Raw genomic sequence first — 23,917 nt, 5'->3', positions numbered from 1 at the left:
GGTCCTGATCGTGCAGTAGATCACATGAACGCGTTCAGCAGCTTCGTCAGGCTGAAAAGTTCCCTTTTGAAAGACCTGAACAAAAAAATATCTAAATCCACAGCTGGTCACGTGTCCGTCCGTTCTCACATGTCGAGTTGTGAGTCAGACGTCGCGGAAAGAGAACAACAGAGCATCCGCAGGGAGCTGAGGGGGGTGAAAGGGGGGGGGGGGGGTTCTGGCAGGGGCGTAAATGGAGGTAATGTTCCTGACCTTCTGAGCTGTGGGAGCTGAACCTTTCCGGGACAGACAGTCCCGTTTTCTGTTCGTACGGACGGAGTTCAACCCGGGGGAGAGCGCGGGCGTGTCTTTGTGCACGTGTGCATGCGTGGGTGGGTACTACCACCATGGGTGGCTGGCTTTTACTGGTAACGCTGACACCGTGCTGACCTTTGGAGTCGTGGCACGCGGTCTGCAAGCGGATCCCCCACTCAGCCTTGAGCCTTGGCCGTCGCTGACCGCGAGCCCCACTCTGGCTCCCACCCGCCCACTCGGGTGGGATTCCCCCGGGCAGCTCGCAGGTGAGCGGGGAAAACCGACACGCGGCTATTAGATGTTTCCCCGTGACTAAAAGGACCGAATGCGCTGGCGAATCTCACATGGTTTAAGTTGCAAGAGTTTAATCCTGACAACTTGATTAATTCCGTGCAATTAAACTCGCTGGCCTTTAAAAGCAGACTCTAATCCCTCTGTTTAATCCTAATTCCCAGACAGAATTGACATTTCAACAATTAAGACATGACGTCACGCAAACCCACAGCGCACACGTTAATCCCTGCTGCCATTTAAACCCAACACCTTGAGACGGCACGCTTCAGAGGCCAGGGGAATTTATTAAACATGCCCATCCTCATTCACGCACGCACACACACACACACACACACACACACACACGTTTTAAAGACTTCCTCCGTGCGTACGGCCAGATAAACTCTCCTCCACTACTGTGTAACCTCCCTCGGTTCCAGGATCCCTTCGCACCAGCTCCAGTTCTGTCACTTACGCTCACTGTGTGTTACTGTGGCAGCACCGACGCACAAACTCTCCAGACACGCACCGATGAAAGCAGGGCGAGCTGTGATGGTTGTGGTGCAGTAGTAGCCCATCCACATTATCACTGCTGCTAGTCCTGCCTTCGCCGCCGCTTGACTTCCTGGATGATCTGAGGAGGAAGTGACTAGAAATGCCGACCTCTCATTTCATCCATGGGAATAAATCAGTATAATGACGCCTTATCTGCTTTTGGCCCTAAGGACACTCAGACGTGTGCAGTTCATGACATCGCTGTGAATATGTCCATCCAGCTTTGCAGTAGAGTTGATAGAGTGTGATTATCGTTCACATGCTTTGCTCTGAAGCACAACTGTGGCCACTTTCTGCGCACGGTTCTAAACCGGAACCAAGTGAACGCAAATACATGAATGCGAGATTCGTACACTGGCGTTTAAGTTTTAAAAATGAGGGAAAGTCACTATATTTCAGTCTTTTCTTGCATGTACGGAAGCATTCAGACAGTGACAATAGACCGACAATATCAGTGTTTGCAAGGTCGAATCAAGGACAAACTGCTTTACTTTAGTTTTAAGTTGCCGGCCACATCAACCTGTGTTTGATCTTTCACCATAAATTAGTGGATTTTATGCTGTGCATGCAAGTCATTTTGACAAAACCCTCAAAGGTTTAATGCCTTCAAGAGCGGCTTTCTTTCCCAAAGCGTCCATATTCACGCGATCATTTCTATTTTAACAACTGAACTACATGCCTTCCATCAGGCCTTTGAAGCCGTTCCTGAATAACAAATACGTGGAATGTCTTCTGTGAATTACTTTTTAATTAAAGTGCAAATCTTGGATTAAGATGTAACACTGGTTTCATCAGTAAATAACTCTGGAAGATCAAACGGGAAGCGTGAACTGGGGCATCTGTCCCACGTCGACTCTCCTTCTAAAATATGCTGCTGTTCCTTTTTCTGAGATTCTTTGGGAGGAAGGTAATGTAACGTGATGTTAACGGGCCTCTCCTGCACTGGAAGCGCTGTCATACCAGTACGACCATAACAAGTCTAATGGTGGGCTCAGGTATAGTGGAGTGTCCCACTGGGACGCAGTCATTTTTCACCAGCAGTTTTTCTATTGTGGCACTTTCAAATTGTGACTGTAAACAGATGGTTGAGGGAATGAAAGGGTGAAACTAGGGTAATGTGTTTCCAGTGGTTACGTTTCCATCGTGATTCACATCAGAAAAAAGACTTTCTGGAAACACGCCCTATCATCCTAAAGGACAGTTTGACTCCAGCACCCCCAGGATCAGCTCCTTCACACGCAGCCCTTACACCTCCTCACTGTTTGTCTTGCATCGTTCTGGATTTCGGGCACATCCACCACGCGTTGCTCTGGGTCAGGCGGCTGCGGGGGCCGCGGTGGTTCAGTGGTGCACGGTAAACTACACAAACAACCAGCTGGTCGGCGCAAAGCCCTAATACCGGGCACCGCTGAAGCAGCCAATTCATCGTGCTTTAACTAGACATTAAGATGCTGAGACTAGAAGGTGAGGTTTGTTTGGAGGTCCTGATAAATTCAATTTATAGTTATTTCAGTTGTTATTACTGGGTAATCTCCTCTGCATATTCAAGCCTCGTGTACACATGATTATGACTATTGTACTTCTGAATTACACCCTTCTGGGTTGCATTCATTCCAGTGGCAGACAAGATTCAAGCCCCTTTGCTGCTCAGTACTTTCACTCATTCAGCCCCTTGTTAGGAAGTGACATAATGTGCTGTAGAAGCCGCCTTCCAGTCCCAGGATGCTCACCGTGCTCTCCACAGAGGGCAAACAGAGGTTAACAGCCCTTTATTAATCCCTGCTAACAGAGACACCCACGGGGAGAGATAAAGAGGTGATATATGGGAGAGAGACGGGGACTAAAACCTGCCAAATAAACACGACGTGGCAGGAAAATGAAGACGGGAAAGGCGTCGAAGAGCGGGGCGGAGGCAGCTTCCACGCAGATACCAGCTTTGACTCCGAGCCAACGGTCTCCAGCGACCCCCTGCACGCACGGCAAGATGGTTGACTGCTCCGTACGCGATGCCAAGACACACTCAACAGCGTCTCTCTATCAGAAACGCACACACAGCTACAGCGCTGTGGGAACACGGTCAGGAGATCTGAGCTGTAATTGGATCGGCCTCTATTTGGGGTCAGTGGTAACAGTAAAAAGACTGGAGGCTTTTTCAAATGGACTAAAGACCAGGGAGACACCAGAGCAGAGGAAGGGTCATTATCAACTAGTCCTGTGGGGGAAGAGTGTGTGTGTGTGTGCGTGTGTGTGTGTGTGCGTGCGTGTGTGTGTGTGTGTGTGTGTGTGTGTGCAGTCAGCAGGAGGATGGAGAGTTATTATTATTAAGGATGTTTTAATCACTCACAAACTAGGGAACGAAAACCAGTGAAAGTGTGAGACAGTGGTGGTGAATCTCTGCACCCAATCGCCTCATCGTCCTTCAACTGTCACTGTTTTGTTTTTGTAGCTTCCGACTGACTGAAGAAGTGAAAGTTCAGCTGGAAAATATTATTTCCAGTGCTAATGGATAATAGCGTTTTTGTGGATGTACCTCATTCAAATTCGTTTCTAATCTCTTGCTTCCTTCACTGTGTCAGAATCCAGCTCCTGGCCTGTTTCCCTGTCTCTCATCCTCATATTTGGCCACATACAAACTAATCCCCTGTGTCTTTGCTGCAGCAGAACGTACAGTACCGGGAATGAACCTGCCGCCTGTGGGTGCAGGTGGTGTTCGTCACTGAGCGACTCGGGGAAAAGTGAAGGGAACAGCGCGAGCTGCCGAATGTGGGTTTTTAGTTCTATTCCACAAATTATGGCCGAATTTGGACCACTTCTGGAAGACAAATTTGTTTGCTGGTGCCAGACGTTTGTTCTGCTGCATTTTCAATCAAACCAAATCCAATAACCACAGGCAAAAAAAAGCATGCAGCACAAAGGCAGATTAAATTAGAATATTTTTTCCATCTGCTCTCACTGCTGCACATTAACAGGTCTGAGAAAATAGACACTATCTGGTGCGGATTCCAGCCACAGCAGCAACAGACGCACGCGCCTAGATATGAAAAGGTTAGATTACAGCAAGACAGTCAGCATTCTGTCCCAGACAGCTGCTCCTCTCATCCCCACTCGTTTTGTTTCGCTAGGCTGATTTGAAAGACATTTAATTATTGAAATGTAATTACTGCAGCGCTGAGTGGGAATAGGCAGAACACACGCACGCACACACACACACACACACACACATACACACACACACACACACACACGGAAGGAAACAGCATTATATGTATCAGCACAGATTAGCCAGTGATTCAGATGCATCTGGAATTAATTTAGACAGAATACATTTAGATTATGACTGAAAGGGATACAGCTGTTTGTGAGAACAGGGAACTACTGTACAGGCCTGCGAAGAATTAGGATAATCGTTTCACAGATAAAGAGATAAAGGGTGTGTTGGGAAAATGAGATGCCAGCAACTCTAAATTGTTTAATACTGACTATGTAACACTACCAATATTATAAAAAATATGTTTTGCAGTGGCCAACCTTGGAAAATATACTGTAGGACAGAATGATCTGAATATTAGTAAAAGTGCAGTGGCAACCTACAATTTCCAGTAATGTTGTTTCTACAGAAAAATGAGTGTTTGCTGGAATGTTGAACCTGTTTATTATCAATGCTCTCCCTGTTTCCTGATGTGGCATCACATTAACAGGTGCAGTATCACTTAAACAAACAATGACATTATTGCAGCATTATCCTTGTGATTATCTGTCAGACATCTGAAGTGTGTGTGTGTGTGTGTGTGTGTGTGTGTGTGTGTGTGTGTGTGTGTGTGTGTGTGTGTGTGGGGGGGGGGGGGATGAGGATGGGGCAGCACCGGGCTACTACACTCTGCCTCGTTAATTCAAACACATTCACTCAGTGCGCCTTCGCCTCTTTATTCCAAGGGCAAGAACCGCACCGCACTGCACGAGCTGGTGTCAGCGTGAGAGCGAGAAGAACAAGCAACGCAAAAGCCCCGCCGATACAAACTAAATACCCCTGGGTGCTAATCAATAGGTTTCGGAAATATGTGTAGCTACAGTGTGCGTCTCCATCCGCCCCCTTATTTAAAGCCCACACATGTTGATTATAGCACCACACTGCTTTTATACTACCCCACACACGTCCTTATTACAGCTTTACATTCCTGTACCTTCCCAAAAATAATTCAACGGCAAACTCAGACATAAAACCTTTTATAGCCCACTGGAGATGTTGCAAAAGCTGGCCGGCCGAGGTTTTATCTTCCTAACAGATTACGCAGATAGCCTACATCACTGCGGACTGTGTGACCGAACCATCTGTAGGGTATTATATAAAAAAGCGCTTACCGATAAAAACGGTGTGAGATCGGAGAGATGGATGGATGTGTGCGGTCTCTGCTGCTCTCCTCCAGCGCTGCAGCTCACCGCTTATTCGCTTGCCGCAGACCCCGCCCCCCTCCACGCCGATTGGCCCAATTAAAGTCAATCAAAGAGTGTCAGCGGGAAGCAAAATGGTTATTGTTGTATTTTTCCGTTTTTTGTCGTTTCTTGAGAACACTTTACATTTAAAGTTGTTTTTCCTCATCATGCTGCCTAAATATCTTTTCTGTGGCCTCATGTCACAAACGTACGACTCCTACAACATGATATATTTATTCAGCTCACTTTAGCAAACCTATCTGCATTTGACAGCATTAAAGCGACACAGATAAACAAGCCTGCTGCAGCCTGCTACCCTGGCTTGTTTTTAAACTTGTAGTGGTGTCGTATTATTATTTAAGAAACCAAAAACAACTTTTTAGAAAAGAACCCTCTTATTTGCGACTGTAACTATCGGTCGTTGTCACTGGAGGAGAACTATCTTGATCCACAGCAACTAAAAACTAGTTTTTGATGTTTTCTAAGACGGAACAGGCCTTGAATACAGATAAACACGTGTGTATCGCGTGTTCGTCTTTAAATTGACAGACAGTAAGATTTTGACGTTTAATTGTGCTGACTTTAAACTTCTCGAACTGGTTCCCAACACCTGTTTGAACCTGGCTGGGATTTGAAGTGCGCTCTAGTAGGAGGTGGAAGACGTGGAGGTGACGTAGGAAAGGAACTACACGCCCTCCACCTGTGCTGTCGGCGTGTTTTAACAGGCACAAAACTTCCTGATTGAGCCAAAACCGGCTACACGGCAGCTCAGAGTTTTATAAGTGCGCAGTTACGGCGGTGTAGCGCATGAGTGAAGGCGGCCTTCACTCATGTCTACGCCAGGATCCAGGATCGTCCACCCCACTGCTCACCTGACCGCTTTATAATCACAGGTGAGTACTGACACCGTGCATGAGGGCAGAACGTGGGGAGTTTCTGTCTAGATTCAAACGCAGGATCCATGCATTTACTTTCGTTTTCTTGAATTATTTGGCCAAAGAATGTTGCAGACGCGCAGCTAGGAGTGTGTGTGTGTGTGTGTGTGTGTGTGTGTGTGTGTGTGTGGCACCTGCAGAGGTGCGTCATCTGCAAGTGAGTGAATGTAAATCTTTGCTCATAAAGCGCTGTGAGCAGATGTGGCTGTTTTGCTGTGATTTAAGTCTTCTTCTTCGTGTGTGTTGTTGCCTCCCAGTGGCAGCTTGTGAAAACGTCCTCTCATGATCCCAGTCAGCTGCAAGAAACAGCAAGAAACCCTGCGCACGTGTGTTCCATAATTTGCCATAGTGTTTGTGTTCTGTTGGGAACCGGAGACCAAACCGAATCTTCTCTGGGAGGAAGAAGGCAAACCGGAGTTGCTGTCACATTGGCCGGTGATGACTCACTGTCATGACAACATCATAAACACGCTTGATGTGTGAGGCGAGTGTCCCTCCCCTCTTATAAATGATGTGTCGGCTGACAAGTAGCTGGAAAAATGATGTCATCTTGAATCCTGAGCTCTGAAATAGGAGTCTGTGGACAGAACTGGTCCTGAAGGAGGTACACACCTGTCATCTGTGTGTGTGTGTGTGTGTGTGTGTGTGTGTGTGTGTGTGTGTGTGTGTGTGTGTCGTAGAGACACAAAATGTGCATATTTAATAATTAACTACCAACTATCATTATGGCCACAGTGAGGTAGAATGGGTACATTGTGTATATGATATTATTTATCACACTGGTATTTTTATTGCTGCAGTGATATTGGAAGGGCTGTTTATTATCCACGTGTGACGTATTGCAGTTTTGCTATCATTGCTCCTGGCGGAACCGTAAAGCACAGGGCTTTCTACTCTGTCTGTTTATGAGGATCATATATGTGACAGAGGGAGTTTCTGGGAAGTAGAACACATCAGATTTTATTATATGTAATGGGAAAGCAAAGATCGGGTGCATTACTGGAATCATAAAACACGTTTTCATCCACCTTTGACAAACCAGTTACTATAAATAGCGCAGACTGGTTTCTGATTGGAGACAGCTTTTAATCAGCGTTTTAACCCGCTTGTCTCTCATGTCCTTCCACCACTTGTCTCTCTTCCTGCTTGTCCACATGTTCCTGTCCAGGGCCGTGCCTGCTCTCATTCTGTCAGTCTCAGCCAGTGATTGAATGTGGTAGAAGTGGCATCAGTGGACAAGCCCGTGCTCAGAGGTGCATTGATTGGCCAAAGGGAGACCATGGAGGACAGGACAGACGACGCCTCAGTCGCCTCCTTCCAGACGCTCTACACTGTGATGTATCCTGTGTTCAAGGAGGTAAAGGATTCATATTTTCTGTCAAATTACTAAAGAGACATAATGAAGGCCAGAATTACTTTGCATCAGACAGAAATGTAGATGACAGCAGCAAATATCAGGAAGGTTATAATAGATGAAAAAGAAAATATTACACATTTGCCTTACAGGGTTTTTGCTCGGAATTCGAAGGTCTAGCAGGAAATGACAGGAGAACGAAGCCGTCTTTTGTAACCTCTCTTCATTCCTCTGTGAGCGACATCTACGCACACACAAACGCTGCAAACCTGGAGGAGTGCCGTTAAATTAAAAGTGGCAGGACGACCCCGATCAACGGAGGCTCCAGTTCATGGGAGCACTCGCTGGAAAGCCAAGCAGTGGGTTTTATTGTGAGGCCACAACAGCCGCTTCTGCTGAAAACGCAGTTAAAAGCGACACCTGAGCTCGTTGTGTAGCAAATCAGCGTGTGCGACGCAGACTAACGGTGGCGCTGATGACCTTTACTTCGTCCCCTTCTTTAGAAACCCACAGAAACCAGTTTACCACGCAACGGCCTCAAGCCACAGACGCTCGCGTCACCTCTTATTGCAAATTCACACTGGCTGTGACACAATTACATCTCAGGGCAGGGACCAACGAGGACGTGCTCCACTTAGTAACGATGTCTCTGTTTATTAAAACTTGCAGCTGGAGGATGTGAACCCATCGGCGGCGCAGACCTTAAGGGCAGCCTTCATAAAAGTGAGCCAGACTTCCTTCTGTCGGTTTCGGCCCTGCAAGGCTTTCGGATCTGTTAAATTCCACTGAGGGTTAATTTCCGGGTCGTGCGTCTGTGTGTTTGAAGGCAGAGGAGGGGAGCCCGGGTCTCACCCAGGACATTGTACTGAAAATACTGGAGAAGAAGCAGAAATCTGATGTCAACCTCACGGAGTCCCTGCTTCGTATGAGTGGAGAGAATGTGGAAGGTATGAAGTTTCATTTCTGCTGCTCAGAGACGCTCCAGCCTCTCAGCCTGGCTGCGATTCCTCCTCTGTCCACTGGGGGGAGATGTTTCTCCACATACTGGCTCCTCTCCCCGGCGTCAGACGCTCGTTCCTTTCTGTCTGTAATTGAATTCTTTGAGCTGTGTACAGTGATTGATGGTGGTAATGAATTCACACACGCTCACACGTGCTTTGGATGGATTTTAAATGCACCTCCTGCACGGCGTGGCCCGAGTTCCACCCTAATCCCGCATTCCCGTAACAAACTGTCAGTTTAAAGTGTGCGCACACGTCGAGTTAATCGAATTCTGTGTTGGTTTTATGCATCTGCATTGGAGGAGTGTTTTTAATATGCGCCGCCATTATTAACGACTTCGCTTCGGCGTCGCCCTGCGTTGACCTGAGCTTGTTTTTTTTTCTGCTTCTGGTTTCCAGAATTTTTAATTGAAGCCTCCGATTTCAAGGAGCTGAACCTGAAGGTCCGAGAACTGAAACAGCACCTCAGCAAAATCCCGGATCTCATGGATCTTAAAGCGTACTTCCTCCAGGTGATCAAGTAAGGCAACTCAGCCAGTCCAAAAAAAACAACTGATTTAGTCCTGCTGTCCATAATGGGAGGAAAGGGAGTTGGCACAAGCGAGGGAGTCTTTCAGTAATTGTTTGGGGTCAGTTAGAGGTGAAATGAACACGTAAACACCACTGTGTCACCACTTAGAGCCTGGTTATGGCGTAACACACAAATAGACCAGTGGGAAAATGACTCCAAATAACACAAAATTCAATTCACACTCAGAACAGTTCAACAGCACGAGGCGGCCAGGAAGCGGCAGACGTCTCATTTCCTTGGCCCACTTTAGCATTTTGATCAGATTCAATGCTCTTAGTGAGCCGGCGCTTAAGTTACTTACCCCGCGGATGGCTTAGAAATAAAATCTATTCAAAGGCAACACAAAAAAAAAGAAAAATTATGAAAGTTATGAAATGGCAGATTATAAGGGGAGAAAAAGTTGAAGGTGAGAGCGGGGGAAGAAGGCAAGACAACGCTTGGGATCAAAGTAAAGTCGTTTCGCAACATCACGGCCTGATGAAATCGCAGACTCTAAAGGTGCGTTCCCCACGTGTCGCCCGCAGAGACGTAGCCGGCTGCATAAAGGAGCTTCTGGACACCGTTACCGCTATTCTAAAGAAGTACAAGTTCAGCGACGACCGGGTAAGTAGCTACAGCACACGATCTACATATAAGTTCATTATAATTACATATAATAAATGGTGTCCATCATCAGCCGCTGCAGCAGCAGAAGCGTGAGTTCGTGAGGTGCGCGAAGAGGTTCAGCGAGTGTCTCAAAGTCTACTTCAGGGACGGAAAGTATGTCTGTCTGGACTCTCCTCCGTCTTCTTCTTCTGTGGTCTCGCTTGTTGTAACCGTTTAACCGCTTTTGCCTCTGCTTCCAGTTTGACCAGCGTGTTCGTCAGCACCAACCAGCTCGCCCACCGCGCCAACATGCTGCTGAAGGTCTTCAAGAACGCCTCGCGGTAGCAGAGCGGCCGCGGAGGCCGCCTTTAGACCAGAGGTGACGGGAGGCTTTGTAATTTGTCAGGACGTTTAAATATTCTGTTTAATTTACAATTCGGTGGCTTTGACGAAAGATCAGTTACTTTGAGGTTAAAAACAAATCAGGTTGATGCTAATTGCCTGTGATTTCTATCTTCTATGTGTCTTTTATGTTGATATTATATCAGCTTTTTAAACTGACATTACTACTTTCTTTTATATATTTCCCTCCGTGTTCACTATAATGTGCCACTAACAGTGTGAAGTCCAGCAACTACACAGGCCCCAAAATGTAAAGTTTTCTTCTTTCCCTTCATTATTACAGCCGGTTACAGTTATAACACAAGTGGTGATGACGTCCAACATGCAACAAACATCGTATTCTGTTTACAGCAGGCGTCGTCTTGCTTTTCTCTTTCATTGTTTATATTTTCCCTATATACACATTATGCAACGGTGAATGTTCTCTGTTGTAAAAATAAAATGTGTGACCTTGTTTGAACCAAAGTTGCACATTTCCTTTCGCTGCTGAGCCTGAATGTTCCACGTCCAGACGTCCCCTCTGACATCACGCGTGACCAATGTCCTCCTCTGTCATTCGCTCTCATCGTTCGCAGTGGCCATGACAACGACGCTTTACCCAACTCTTAATGAATAAAGGGAGCCTGAAGTACTTAAAGGCTTCTTAGACAGGAGTTGGGAAGCGTGTGCTGAAGAATCACATTCTCCCTTTTTTTCCATTGCCAATAAAAAAGATCAAAGATTTTGGAAACTGGGTCTTTCTTCAGATTTGCATTGTCGTATGAAAGTGCTTGCTTTCTGCTCAGTTGCCCTTGCTTTCTCTTTTCTCCGACTGCACCTCTTTCCTTCCAGAGCCGTACCAATTTTTTTTTCTTACCTCATTCCAGCAACTTCATTCTTCTCCCTGTATAATAGTGGATTTTCCGCGGTGGATTTGTGGCGGGCTATTTTGGGCTGCGTGCTGGCTCCTGTGTGCACCGCTGTAATCCAATTGTGAGAGTGTTAATTTTTAAAGCTGCATTATTGAAATTGCTGAGACCTAATTTTCTGATCCTGTCACCGTTGATGACCACTCTAATCGGCTAATTCGAGTTATTCCGGGCCATTGAGTCACGCGCGGCGATGGGCCGCGGTCACCGGAGCAGAGAGGAAGGCGAGATGATTCCATCTACGTGGGACGGGAGGCTTTGTGTGCATTCGTGCGTGCTGTCGTACGGGCAATATGTTTGTTTTATGCGAACAAATCCTTGGAGACTTTGTCTTTTTGCTAACATGCTCCCTGAAAGGCGCCGTAAAGCCCCGGTCCTGTGCTACATTTGGTTCAGGTTCTAGTCTGTGTTTGTCTTAGCTGGTTTGTCGCGCACGTTCACTTTTGTGAGTGGCACCAGTGTTCTTGTGTGTTGCGTTGCTGTAGAAACTGCAGTAGGGGCGATTGTACACAGATTATCGTCTTTCCAGTACACACACACACACACACACACACACACACGTTTATTGTTGGACATGCAGACGTCTCAAACACAACTCTTTTCAACTACTTGGTTGCCAGGGAACTTAGAGTCATTGGGAGTGAGGGATAATAAAGTGTGTGTGTGTGTGTGTGTGTGTGTGTGTGTGTGTGTGTGTGTGTGTGTGTGTGTGTGTGTGTGTGTGTGTGTGTGTGTGTGTGTGTGCGCTACAAGGTTGTTAACCTTGATTACTTCTCAGACACTGGTGACTTTGACTCTCGGGCTTTTGGAACCAGCTCGATCTCCTTCGAACAAGATTTGAGAAGTCATAGGTTTAAAAATGAAGCGTTTCAGCCCCTCAGGATCTCTGTGGATTTAGAGGACGAACCCGACGTCTTGGTGAGTTTGAATTTCTCATTGTGAGCGATCGGCTCGACTGAGGCGCACTCGGAGTCGATGGTGATGTGGGTTAACGTCATCCTAGCTGTTGCGTCCTGCTACTGGTTGTCAGTGGTGTTAATAAAACGATCATATCAAGCTCCCACTGCAGTTGATCACCGCTGTAAAACAGATAATGGCTCCAGCCAAGCTTTGGTTTTTGCCATTATTTCGCTCCGTCATCTAAATCTCGCCTCTGTTTGATGTCTCTTCCAATGAATTTGTCTCATAAACATTTATGTCAGCCAGAAATGAAACCAAGACTGTTTAACGTCCTCCGCTGCCCTTTGTGGAGTTATGTGGAGTGTTAAAAAGGAACCTTTCATCATCTTACGTGTCTTTGTTCGGCCCCCAACATGCTTTTAATCACGACACAGGCTAATTTAACAGCTCTGCCTTTCATTCATTCCATTACTCCAGCTTCTCGTCAACCTAACTCCCTTTTTTTTTTAGATTAACATAACAGAAACCTGACATGCTGTGGCAACCTGTCGCTGAGATGTAATTTCGGGACCTATTTATCAAGCATTGCACATTATTGACCACAAATATGTTTGGTGACAGTGAAAAAGCCACAGAAAAACTCTATGACTCCACAGTATGATTACAGTGACTTGAAAAATCTCTGTGAAGCAGACGAGGAAGGTAATTAAAGGATCGCTACAGCTGGGAACATCTCGTTTCATCAGGTTACGTCTAAAAATGTGACGAGTCGGTTGCTTCTCTGTGAAAGTTCGTAGATCCTTACCTTCCTGACCTTGTCTGGATGACTGATTGACAGGTCTGTTTGTTACCATGGGAACAATGATGGAGGTGGCACAGCTTGAGAGCAGACTGAACGTCGAGGATTATAAAAAGCTCCAAGGCCTTTTCTTGGTGGGTTGGTTCAGTCTCATAAGGCTTTAGCTTCATTACGATGACGTCATCTCATGAACCTGATCGATCTCGATATATAGGACTCCTCCGGCGCGTCCCGCTCCCTGTCCAGAGATGAGTTCGTGGACCGGGCCTGCTCGTCCGTGGGCCGCGGCTCCAGGGAGGAGTACGGCCTCCTGTTCGACTGCGTGGCGGTCACCGAGGGGCAGCGCGGCCTCATCCTGGACAGCGACGCCGTGCGGGAGCGGGGGCGCGTGGCCTGGACGGGCCTGTGCGCCTTCTTGACGCTGGAGCTCTCGGAGAAGCTGAAGAGCTCCGGAACCGGCCCGGCGCCCCGCTGGAAGCCCCCGCGCAGCCTGGCCTGTCCACACCGAGACCCGGTCCGAAAGGTAAAAAAAAAGGGCCACGAGGAGCTCTTAACGGGGATTAGAACCTATTACCTATTCCACACAGGGAGCGCGATCCACTGCTGCATGTTATCTAGAAAATATTGTCACACGGACAAAGTGGAGAATCCACAGCTCTGCTGACTGGAAGGAAATCCACATTATTAAACATTGTGTGGGGCAACGTTCTGAAGCATTAGGGTCTTGCTCATCAAAATGGCCCACCTCTTTGGAGATAAATGGCTCTGGACCCCTTTAAGTTTAACATCTATCAATTAATATGCAAATGAAGCGGCCGGTGTGAAGTGCCTACTGCTGGGGATAAAGTGATGGCTCACCGCTTTAATCTTTCCATCCTGAGAATGTCAAAATGTCACAATGTTGTGTCAGTCGCTCCCCGAATGGCTGGAAGGTTTGCGGCCCCTTCGCTCCGATCGGACACGCCGCCGTCGCTCCCAGGGCTCCGACTTCTGTTTGCGACACGGTCGGTGAAACGCGCCGCGGCTCGATCGGCTCCAATAATAAGTGGCGTGTTTATCTGATCGCACATCAGAGGAGGCGCGTCGCGACGAGAGGCGATCGAGGTTTGAGGCCTGCGCAATAATGTGGGCATTGATTCAAAATATGATGGAGACGCCTTGTTCCAGTAGCAGCACTGCTCTGTCCTACAAACGCTGCAGCTGGCTGCGGGGAAATGACCCCGTCTGCGGCAATTCCAGTTTGTTGGCAGTGAATCTCAGCTGTTGCCTTCGTTCTGTTAGAAATAAAGACACTTTTCTTTCATTCAGTATATTTCATGTTCTCATATTTCACATTTGATGTCTCTTTTCATCAGATGAAGTCGACTTCACTCCTTTTCTGCAGCTCTCGCTTTTGTCTCATTAGTGGAGCCGATAAAATCCCATTATTCGTTAATCCATTCTTTTATTGGTTCCAGCACAGAAAAACTTTTCTCATGTCGTTACACCTGGAAACAACAGTAACCGGATTTAAAGAGGCGCCTGTAAATGGAGCTCATTTAGTGGATATGGAGAATGAAGCTTGGAGTCTGAATAGAACATGGCAGAGGTTGCTCAGGTCATGGCTCCAGCTGCTGCTGCTGCTGCTGCTGATGATGATGATGATGATGCTGCTGTAAAGCGCTCTGATCTTCCCAGGTGCTGTACCTGCAGAGCTCCGCTCAGTATCTGACCGTGAGCCAAGGAGGATCGCTGGGTCTGCGGGACGAGGACATGTCCCTCGTCCACACGCGGCGGCTGCAGAACAGCACGGTCACGGCGAAGGACCTGTGGGTCACGGACATGGTGCTGCTGCACAACGTTCAAAAGGTGGGCGCCGCCTGAAAACCCTGCACCTCCACCCACTGTGAAGTCAGTCCATTAATTAGCGTCTGAAGGCACGCAGTTGAAAAATAAAATTAATGGAAATGCATTCAAACTTAATTATTGATTATTAGGGTTCAGAGATAAACAAGCATTTTACCAAATTAATAAGTTATTGGCATCAGAAAATGAGACTATAATGAGACTATAGATTATGTTTTATTGATCATGGAGTTGATTTACTGTTAATTAAGTTTCGTAACTTATGAATATGTTTCAGTTGCACTTTTGCACTTCAGCAAACTTTGATTGCCTTGATGAGTTTTAGAAATATCCTTTCTGCAGGTCTCTCTTGTTCATCGTGTTCCTTCTTTTTCCAGATAGCTGTGTCATTTACCAGCAAGGAGCTGTGTTTCTATGACCTACTGTCCAAACAGGATTTCAGCTGCAAATACAAACTGCAGGTACGGGAGACATGAGGAGAGTCAAAACATTAGAAAGAGCTTGTAACATAATGCGTCTCAGTATGACTCTACATACTAAGATATAAGTGAATCATCCTCTTCCTCTGTTCTCCAGGGTCTAAAATTTACTCCCTGGTGTCTGGACTACTGGGCAGATCCTTCTCTCCCAGACCAGGCCGTCCTCACCATAGGAGACACTGGAGGACAGGTGGTAGAAATACAGAGGAATCACAGAAGACTGGGAAGAAAGTGGCATCGCTGATCAGACGTGTGTGTGTGTGTGTGTGTGTGTGTGTGTGTGTGTGTGTGTGTGTGTGTGTGTGTGTGTGTGTGATCCCAGGTCACTGTTTTATGCTTCAACTCGGCCCAGATCTCTCTGTTTGAGAGGCTCGTCCCGAGGACAGACTCGGATCCAGCAGACGTCGTCCTGTGGGAGGACCTGGTCAAAGGGAAGCACTGCTCCTGTTACATCATGTCACACCAAGCACACGAACCCGCCTGGGTAAGAAGAGGTGAGCAACACAAGCGATGATGCAAACTGCTCCCCGTGAACTTACACAAACGCGCCGTCACCCAGAATGTTTCTGTTGACACCTTTTCTTATATTGTGCCGTATGGAAATAAAGGCTCCATTGGAAAGACGTGGGATCAGTGTACGTAGTGTTCCAACATTCAGTTAGACAATAATAGTAAAGCTACAGGATCAGTGGCTCAGATGACAGCCCGAAAACAAAGGAGACTCTTCGGGTGTCAGGCACAGGCGCCGGCTCATCCTGACACCTGGGATGTCAGCCCAAGTCTGCGTTTGCCTCCTCACCTTTATAGTCTCACTACAACAATGGCTTATGCAACGCCGTGGAAATGCCTGGGTGTGTCTGTGATGTCACTGATGTGTGCACACACACCAACACGCACGCTGCCAGTCCTGAGTCAACCACTTTGTAGTCTTGCGTAACCAGGCTAGCTGTTTTCGGAGCTGGCGTGAAGTCACGGGCTCCGGATCGGGCCGCCTGAGTCTGCACGCGGCCGGCGCACGCGCGGAGCTGTCTGACAATGAATAATCAGCGGCGGCGCCGCGAGACGGGCGTGGCCGAGGGGGAGAGATTCCGATGAGAGATGAACACGGGGCAACGGCATGAATAACAAGCACGACGAATGGGACAACAGAGGGAAACAAACATGGAGGAAGGAGAGGAGACAATGAGAAGCAGGAAAAGTGCTGCTTAACTGAAATTTCACAGGCTGCGTGTGTGTGTGTGTGTGTGTGTGTGTGTGTGTGTGTGTGTGTGTGAACCTCTGGGGTACTGGCGCTCCTCTTTTGAAGTTGCCCACCCTGCAGTATGAGTGGGCCGTGTACCATTAGACATGGCTGGTTATCCAGACCCCCAAACCTCCGGGCTCATGTGCCACTAGAGAACGGGGGGGAAGGGGTGGGGGGAATCACTGGGGAGAACTGGGAGGAAATTAGCAGGAAAAATGAATGGACGTAGAACCACCGACCTGCTGGAAGTGTGTGTTTGTAAGTATGATAGGAACGTTAGCATGGATGGAACAAAGAATCCTAAATGAAGCCCGCTTTGATGTCTCTCTTCCAGCAATAAACATGTGAGATGAGCTACAAAACTGTCCGAAGCAAACGTGGACTGTGGATTTGCATCACAAATAGTTTGATTTGTGATTTGTGGGTCTGTCAGTGAAACGGAGGAGGCCTCATTAATCAATGATGAGTCGTGCGACGCCGGCTGAAAACCCACTGATCTTTTAATTCACAGCGCGGAGGAGAGACGCGACGTATGAAATGTAATCAGACGTAATTATTTGCCCCCGGCTCCGCCGCCGACCTTTGACCTGCGACTGTCGTGTGCCGTCTCGCCGCCCGCGGTTATTTGAGCGGCGTCTGAGAGCTCAGCTGCCCCCTAACAGAGACGCGCGGCGTCCAATTCCGCCGTTCTCGGTCAAAGTCTTAATTGAGATGGATGGCGGCGCGAGAGCCATTACGTTGTCCCAAATACCAGCGAGCAAATCCAGACAGTCTCATTCTACACTGCGCTGAGCCTCCGTGGACCGGTCGGTCCCGCTACAGGAAGCAGACGCTGGAGTTCTGGCAGTGAAGCCATTTTGAGGAGAATTTCAGGATATGACAAAAATGAAACGGAGGATCTGGACCATGGATCAAATCACAAGGTGTTAAAATTCACCCACTAATTCATCACTATTAACTTCTGCTGCTCTAAACATGCTCATTAAGAAAGCCTGGTTCCACTCAGCAATAAAGTACATCGATGTAGTTTTTGGACAGTCTGAGTCAATGCAAAAAGTCCTAGTGATTCCAAAATAAAAGACCCCAGTGCGTCCTGTCCCTCTTCCTGCAGTGCGCTACCTGCCGTCACTGGAAGCCTTCGCCTCGTGCAGCACCGGCCCACAGAGCAGCATGGTGATCAGCTGGAGGGAGAAGGACAGCAGGAGGCTGCGAGTCTCCTCCTTCTCCACGCAGAGGGGAGTGCTGGACATGGACCATCACCGCGAGCTCAATGTGATAGGTGGGGAGACGTTCCCGCTCCCAACCTGGACCAATGGGCCGCGCCGTTGACCCAAGCGGCGTGATTCGCCGTGATCCCCTGAAGCCGTGTCTTGTGCCTTGCAGCCACCGCGGGCGTGGACCACGCCGTCCTGCTGTGGAACCCGTACGCGAGCTCGCGGCCGCTGTGCGTGCTCAGCGCGCACGCGGGCCCCGTCGCCGCCGTGCGCTTCGTGCAGACCAAGCAGCAACTGCTCAGCTTCTCCAAAGATAAGGTGGCGGAGCGCGTGTCTGAGAGAAAGAAAGAGGCCCAGCTCTGTCATTGTGATGTTAATTGTAATAATTAGTGCAGGGAAAGCGACGGTGGTGTCGGTGATTAGAGAGCGTCGGCTCCTAATATTAAATCGCGTTTCCCTTTAAAGTGGAGGAGCCGGTGCGCGTCGTACCCGCCGCGGCGCCGCGCGCTCCTCTTTAGCTTTTCTGGGCTGAATGAATATTTTACAAGTGATTTATGTTCCATCTGCCTTCTGCTCAAACACCATCTGCCATTGCGAGAAACACTGAGAGCTCTACCTCAGTTTCCGCCGGGAGAGTTTATGGAACAGCAACAGTCATTTTTATTTTGCGCCGTAAAGCCCGTTTTTGTGAACTCTGACAAGGAGCAGAGTCTGTTAAAGCGGAAAACCAGCTCGGTCATTCCAATGCAACACAATACTGTCAATACTGTGCAGGTGTTGTGCGTGTGGGACGTGTGTAACCGGCGCTGTGAGCACCGCCTGACCGGCGTCTTCCCCGACGCGCGCGACGACGCGCACACGCTCCTCTTCCTCCACGAGGAGCGCCGGCGCGTCCTGCTCTCCTTCAACAGCCTGCTGCTGCTGCTGGAGACGACGGAGGAGGAGAAGACGATCAGCAGCCACCCGCACCCTGCTACCTGTGTGCTGTATAACAGCCTGTTCAGACAGGTACGCGGGCATTCAGCCGCTTCTCATTGGACGCCTTTATTTTTCTCCAGAGACCAATGAGGAAGAACAGGCAGTGGAGATGCTGCAAACCCCATGACTAATATGGGCCAGTCTGATGGTAATGGGGCTGCTGGGAAATGCGGTAACTCAGCAGAAAGCTCAAGGTCATTCATTAGCTCTCCTGCAGATTTAGATCATGACACGTGCTCATTACTAGTAGTTTAGGTTTACCAGCTGCCGCGTCAGGGCCGGACACGTACGGGTCTGTTAGTTCATCTGCTGATTTTTCTGCACCAGCTCTCAGCCAGAGGCTCATTCAAATGTGACATTTGCATGTGATGATGTGCAGATGTCACTTTGAATATTTTTGATCCTACTGTATCACGTGCGCAGAACTCCTCTCATATGATGCAACGTATAATACAATATATGGCCACACTCCAACTTCCACACCCAGGGGACGTTCTCTACCTTTTCCTTAACCAGGTCTCATTTTAAAATGACCACTATACAGTCCGAGGTCGCTTTGCAATGAATTCAAATGCTCCCAAGCGGGCAGCGTTCTCCGTTTGGCTACATGGGAGTCATTGAGCAGCAGTAAATAGGCCCAACTCCCTGTGATGCCTGGTTTCCTCTCGCCCGCTCTCCCCCTGCAGGTAGTCAGCAGCGACTCCGCCTCCTCTGTGATCTGCTGGCTGGCCGACACGGGCCAGAAGGTCAAGCAGTTCCGCCGTTGCCACGGCAACGCCGGCATCTCCACCATGGCTCTGGACGGCACGCAGACGCGCCTCTTCACAGCAGGGAGCGACGGCGAGGTTAAAGTGAGTGGACGGACCGGACACACACGCTTTTACGAATGCATGGGAGAAATTAGTAATAGTTTATTTATATGTCCTCATGTGTTGGTGCAGTGTTCTCAAATCTGCTGCGATCTTCGGCGCCGCATGATGATTCCCAGCTTAATGCAATTGTCCTCAACAGATAAATTAAACAATTATGCACATTATAATCAATATAATCAGGCACATTACTGCTCTGACTCCATGAGGCCACGAGAACGCGGCCGTGCGCCCTGCGTCTGTGCGAGCGGCGTCAGGTTCCTGCTCGAGTCGCGCTCTGTGAAACCCCCCCCCTCGGGTCAATTAGCAACAACGTGCGTCATCGCCTCAATTTTCATCAGCGCTGACCCCGCGGTGTAGCAGTTAGGGCCGTTCGGCGCTTGAAATGTTGACCTTTTAATTACGGCATTCCCATCGGGCCAATCAGTGTTCCTGTGAAATGCCAGCGCACGGATCCAAACTGCAGAACTGGACGCATGGAGGAGGAACAGGAGGATATGAGTTCACGTCAACAACATGGACGAAGCCCATGTGCAGATCCATACAGTTCCACCACTAAATGAGAACCACCAGGCACTACGTGCTTCCCTCCTGTATGTCATTCTTTTCTCTACAAGAAAATTAAAGACACCCATGTGACGTCTGTCATCTGTGGGCTCCTTGTGAAGGTGTGGGACTTCAACGGCCGCTGCCTCCACACAATGAACGCCGGCCTGGGTCGAGCCGTGGCCATCACACAGGTCCTGCTGCTGAAGAGGAGCATCCTGGTCATGGGCTGGGACAGGTACGGCAGCAGTATCTTGGTGTACTCACATCACATCTGCTCTTCATCATCATCATCATCATCATCATCACCACCACCATCATTTCACACTCACTGAGCTGAGCTCAGCAGTGTCATCATCAACTTATGAGACTCCCTCTCGTCCCATCGCTCCCTCCTCTGCACACACACACACACACACACACACACACACACACACACACACACACACACACACACACACACACACACACACACACACACACACACACACACACACACACACACACACACACACACACACACACACACACAGACAGACAGACACACACACACACGCACACACACACACACACACACACACACACACACACACACACACAGACAGACACACACACACACACGCACACACACACACACACACACACACACACACACACACACACACACACACACACGCACACACACACACACACACACACACACACACACACACACACACACACACACACACACTCTTGTTCTTGCTCTCTGGGGCGTCGCAGTGGTAAAAAGAACACAGGCCACTAGATCGGCAGCAGTAACAGAAACTACCGCCATTACGACCTTCATTACTCATAGCACGTCCTGTTTCCTCACAGCCAAACACCACTGCTGACTTGTAATGCTCCTTGTGCCACAGTAGAAGTCAGTCCTAAAAACCTCTAAGGAGGCCATGAATCAAGTGTTAAAGGAACAGCTTCATGTTAAAATTGAGTGGGTCCTTCAAGGTCCTTCTTTCAGACAGGACTAATGATCATTTTGTGCCACGATGCTTTGATTTCAGCTAATCTGACTTCTAGTTTTACCAGATGATCGTTCGAATCGAATAACACAGTGTAATCTGTGAATCAAGCTGCTCATCAGCATCTGGCGAAGCTTCCTTACGTGCCGTTTCCTTCCAGTTTCTGTGCTTTTCTCCCTTCGCAGGATCTTGACCGTCTTCCATCTACATTCCTTCTCGCAGCCGTCGGTGGAACCCTCTGAGTGGAGCGGCGGCGCGCAGCATCGGGGACACGTGCTCTGTGCTGCGTTCCAGCCGCCACAGACTCTGGCCACAGGTGGGTTCTGTCTTGCTGTATATTTGATTGCTAATGCATTTAGGCAGAGGTTCTGCGCTGTGAGCGAGTTGGGAAGCCGGCTGCTGCTGTATTTTCACCTTGACCTCAACTCAACAGCTTTAGCTCAGGGAGGAAATCCATTGTGACCGTTAATTTAGAATTTTCAAATTCGCCGTTTGGTCAGACTGAGAAGCTGCCGGTCAGAGAAGCCAGTGTAACGGCTCCAGGTGTCCTTTTCCAGACGACTTCAATCAAGCCTATTTATGGTACAGTGGACAGACACTAGCTGTTTTGCGTAAAAGCAATATGACAGGATTGGAAAAGCAATTTTCTGACCCTGATTAAGGCCAGAAGCAAAATACGCGACAGGTTTCAGGATTCAGGTGTTTGTGTTTTTTTTGACTTACCAACAGCTACAGTACTAGCAGCACTTTTATATGAAGCAGTGGAAAATAATAGCACATAAATTGCAGATTGCAGCTGCCATTAAACCGATGGGACAGCCGATCAGCATGTGGATTCATGGGAGTGAAGTGTAAATGAGCGGGTCATAAAAGCACTCAGCTCTCTGCAGAAACACTGGGGTGCCTCTGGCTAATGAAGGGAAGCAGATGGGAAGGTGTAACTTTTTCTCGCGCTCACTATTTGCGAGTGCAGCCAAACTTTGGAACATGACTTGGAGTTCTTTGTTTTTCAAAAATTGTATAGACCCTGAATTTCCAGCCCTGTGGCACTTTTGATCCCCTTCGTTAAGCTTCGTCACAGCGAGCAAACTCCAAACTCAGAACCCAGAACCTGGAGAAAATCGTAATAACAGATGATCAGAAGTATCCAGTCTGTTAAGGCCTTACGCATGAAAACACAGCATGCTTCAAACTACCAGCAATTCCCCCTCAGAGCTCATGACTTTTTTTTTTTTTTAGACTTGTCTGCCTGAGGGATTAAACTGGCAATTCTCCAGTCTCTGGTCCACTTTTATAACCGTCAAACTACAAACACTCAGCACCCAATTTGCCCCAGTATGCTCTTCAGTTTGTAAAGTTGTATCACTTTGGCTCATGCAGCGAAAGTTCAGCTTCAGTTTAGCAGCGCGCGCGAGCACACCTCCTCTGGCCTCCTGAGTCGTATCAGCTCCGCAGATAAGTACAGGGAGAGAGATAAAGTGAGGGATGGAGGTGGAAAGGTAGATAGGAGTGGGTGTTCGCGAGGCTGGAGGGAGAAATGGTTTGGAAGGAAATGAATAGTTGGAGCTGGAACAAAAGAACAATTCAGGAGCTACTTTGTGAACTTGGAAACTTCTTCAAAGTTCCTTCCCCAATTTCTCTGTCGGCGCGTTCGCCTCGTCTCTCCTGCTTCCTTACCTCATCCCAGGCTCAGACGCTCACTGTTTATTTTTTACCTCGTCTCCCTAGTTAGCATGCCGCATCTCTTTCCCCCGTCCGCCCACGCTCCCTCCACCTCCAGTTTAATCCAAAATGCCCAATTTAAATTATGTTTATTAGAAGTCTGTCAGTGGGAGTGAGGAGAGATGGAAACCTTCTACCTGAGAGAGTGTTTTACTGAGGAAGGTGGAAAAAGTTTGCAGGTCCATCGGAAATGTAACATTGTGGTTGGATTTTTTCTGAATCCTTCACACAAATAACAACGATTAGATATTTTGTAGTCTGTCTACCTCTGGTTTGCTTTTGTCCATAACGTGATGTCACTCAGCCGGTCATGATGAATTCAGATGAGTAGTAATGATTTACCTCACAAGGAGTTATTAACGGCTAAAAGCGTACACTCTGTCTAGTCTGAAAGCTGGACTAACTAATACAGCGTCTGCATCAGGCCTGTGTCTTCACTTCACAACTTAATTTCTGTCAGCATCCACATTCACTAATGTCTAAAATATTTCACGATATGATGTAATTCATTCATAAGTTCCTCCTGCACTCTAATATCCCGCGCTTCGCTCTCTCCTTGCCTTTGGGCGAGAAAAAAAAAGATGAATCACATTCCAATTTCCTATGTTTCCTCCCTTATCTGCTCACATGCTAGAGTAAAGTCGTGTGTTATTCTAAACGTTACAGTACCTCTTTCTGCTGCTTCTTTTCTTTTGCAAACTCAACCGAACGCAAAGGTGGCCGTCCGGTGAGGGCATCCATTCCGCCTGGCAGCGTGTTTCTCCGGGGTTGAGGTGAATAATGCCAACCGAGGGCCGCGGCAGCGTGCGGCGGCCACCGGTGACCGAAGTCAATTTAAAGTTGCGTTCTGGGGACCGAGTGCGTGTCGCTCTGTGTTGTGCCCAAACACTCATCTGTTTGTTTGTGTTTTTGGAGTTGAATTGAGCCTCCTCTTCCATACTCAGGGTGCTCGCTAGGTTCCGCTCAGCTTCTCACACACAGATACGGGCAAACATTCAAGCTCAGCCACATT

General features: G+C 48.2%; 2 protein-coding genes across 6 annotated transcripts in view; both read left to right on the top strand.

The window, feature by feature from the left end:
• The first annotated feature begins 6,082 nt into the window (after positions 1–6,082).
• LOC114867861 (programmed cell death protein 10-like) lies at positions 6,083–11,131 on the top strand. Of its 4 annotated transcripts, XM_029170947.3 has the most exons (10): positions 6,129–6,446; positions 6,746–7,092; positions 7,657–7,845; positions 7,995–8,075; positions 8,512–8,565; positions 8,669–8,789; positions 9,243–9,363; positions 9,939–10,017; positions 10,091–10,173; positions 10,260–11,131. In XM_029170947.3, the coding sequence occupies exons 3-10, from the start codon at positions 7,768–7,770 to the stop codon at positions 10,342–10,344; spliced, it is 702 nt and encodes a 233-aa protein (XP_029026780.2). In that variant the 5' UTR covers positions 6,129–6,446; positions 6,746–7,092; positions 7,657–7,767; the 3' UTR covers positions 10,345–11,131. The 4 variants fall into 4 exon arrangements, 3 of the variants coding, with proteins under 3 accessions (XP_029026780.2, XP_029026781.2, XP_040929301.1); XR_008696542.1 differs by lacking the exon at positions 6,746–7,092 and having other exon boundaries at positions 6,083–6,446; positions 9,243–9,355; XM_029170948.3 differs by lacking the exon at positions 6,746–7,092 and having other exon boundaries at positions 6,131–6,446.
• Positions 11,132–12,103: 972 nt separating this feature from the next.
• Positions 12,104–23,917, top strand: part of LOC114867639 (WD repeat-containing protein 49-like) — a 22,058-nt gene continuing 10,244 nt past the window's right edge. For both annotated transcript variants that reach the window (XM_055514174.1, XM_041073497.2), the window contains exons 1-13: positions 12,104–12,227; positions 13,048–13,142; positions 13,223–13,531; positions 14,686–14,856; positions 15,231–15,314; positions 15,430–15,522; positions 15,655–15,826; positions 17,687–17,854; positions 17,959–18,107; positions 18,564–18,797; positions 19,454–19,618; positions 20,305–20,420; positions 21,369–21,499. In XM_055514174.1, the coding sequence (XP_055370149.1) occupies positions 13,062–13,142; positions 13,223–13,531; positions 14,686–14,856; positions 15,231–15,314; positions 15,430–15,522; positions 15,655–15,826; positions 17,687–17,854; positions 17,959–18,107; positions 18,564–18,797; positions 19,454–19,618; positions 20,305–20,420; positions 21,369–21,499 (1,873 nt within the window). In that variant the 5' untranslated portion in view covers positions 12,104–12,227; positions 13,048–13,061. The remainder of the gene's footprint in view (positions 12,228–13,047; positions 13,143–13,222; positions 13,532–14,685; positions 14,857–15,230; positions 15,315–15,429; positions 15,523–15,654; positions 15,827–17,686; positions 17,855–17,958; positions 18,108–18,563; positions 18,798–19,453; positions 19,619–20,304; positions 20,421–21,368; positions 21,500–23,917) is intronic.

Source organism: Betta splendens, chromosome 13, assembly GCF_900634795.4.
Source record: "Betta splendens chromosome 13, fBetSpl5.4, whole genome shotgun sequence".
NCBI classification, from domain to species: Eukaryota; Metazoa; Chordata; class Actinopteri; order Anabantiformes; family Osphronemidae; genus Betta; species Betta splendens.
The sequence above is the reverse complement of the archived record's forward strand: the minus strand, read 5'-3'. Positions and strand labels throughout refer to the sequence as shown.

Coding starts and splice junctions, on each gene's coding strand:
- LOC114867861 (XM_029170947.3), top strand. CDS start 7,768: ATGGAGGACAGGACAGACGACGCCTCAGTCGCCTCCTTCCAGACGCTC. Junction 10,018..10,090: donor ACAAGTTCAGCGACGACCGG/GTAAGTAGCTAC, acceptor GTCCATCATCAG/CCGCTGCAGCAGCAGAAGCG. Junction 10,174..10,259: donor GTCTACTTCAGGGACGGAAA/GTATGTCTGTCT, acceptor CTCTGCTTCCAG/TTTGACCAGCGTGTTCGTCA.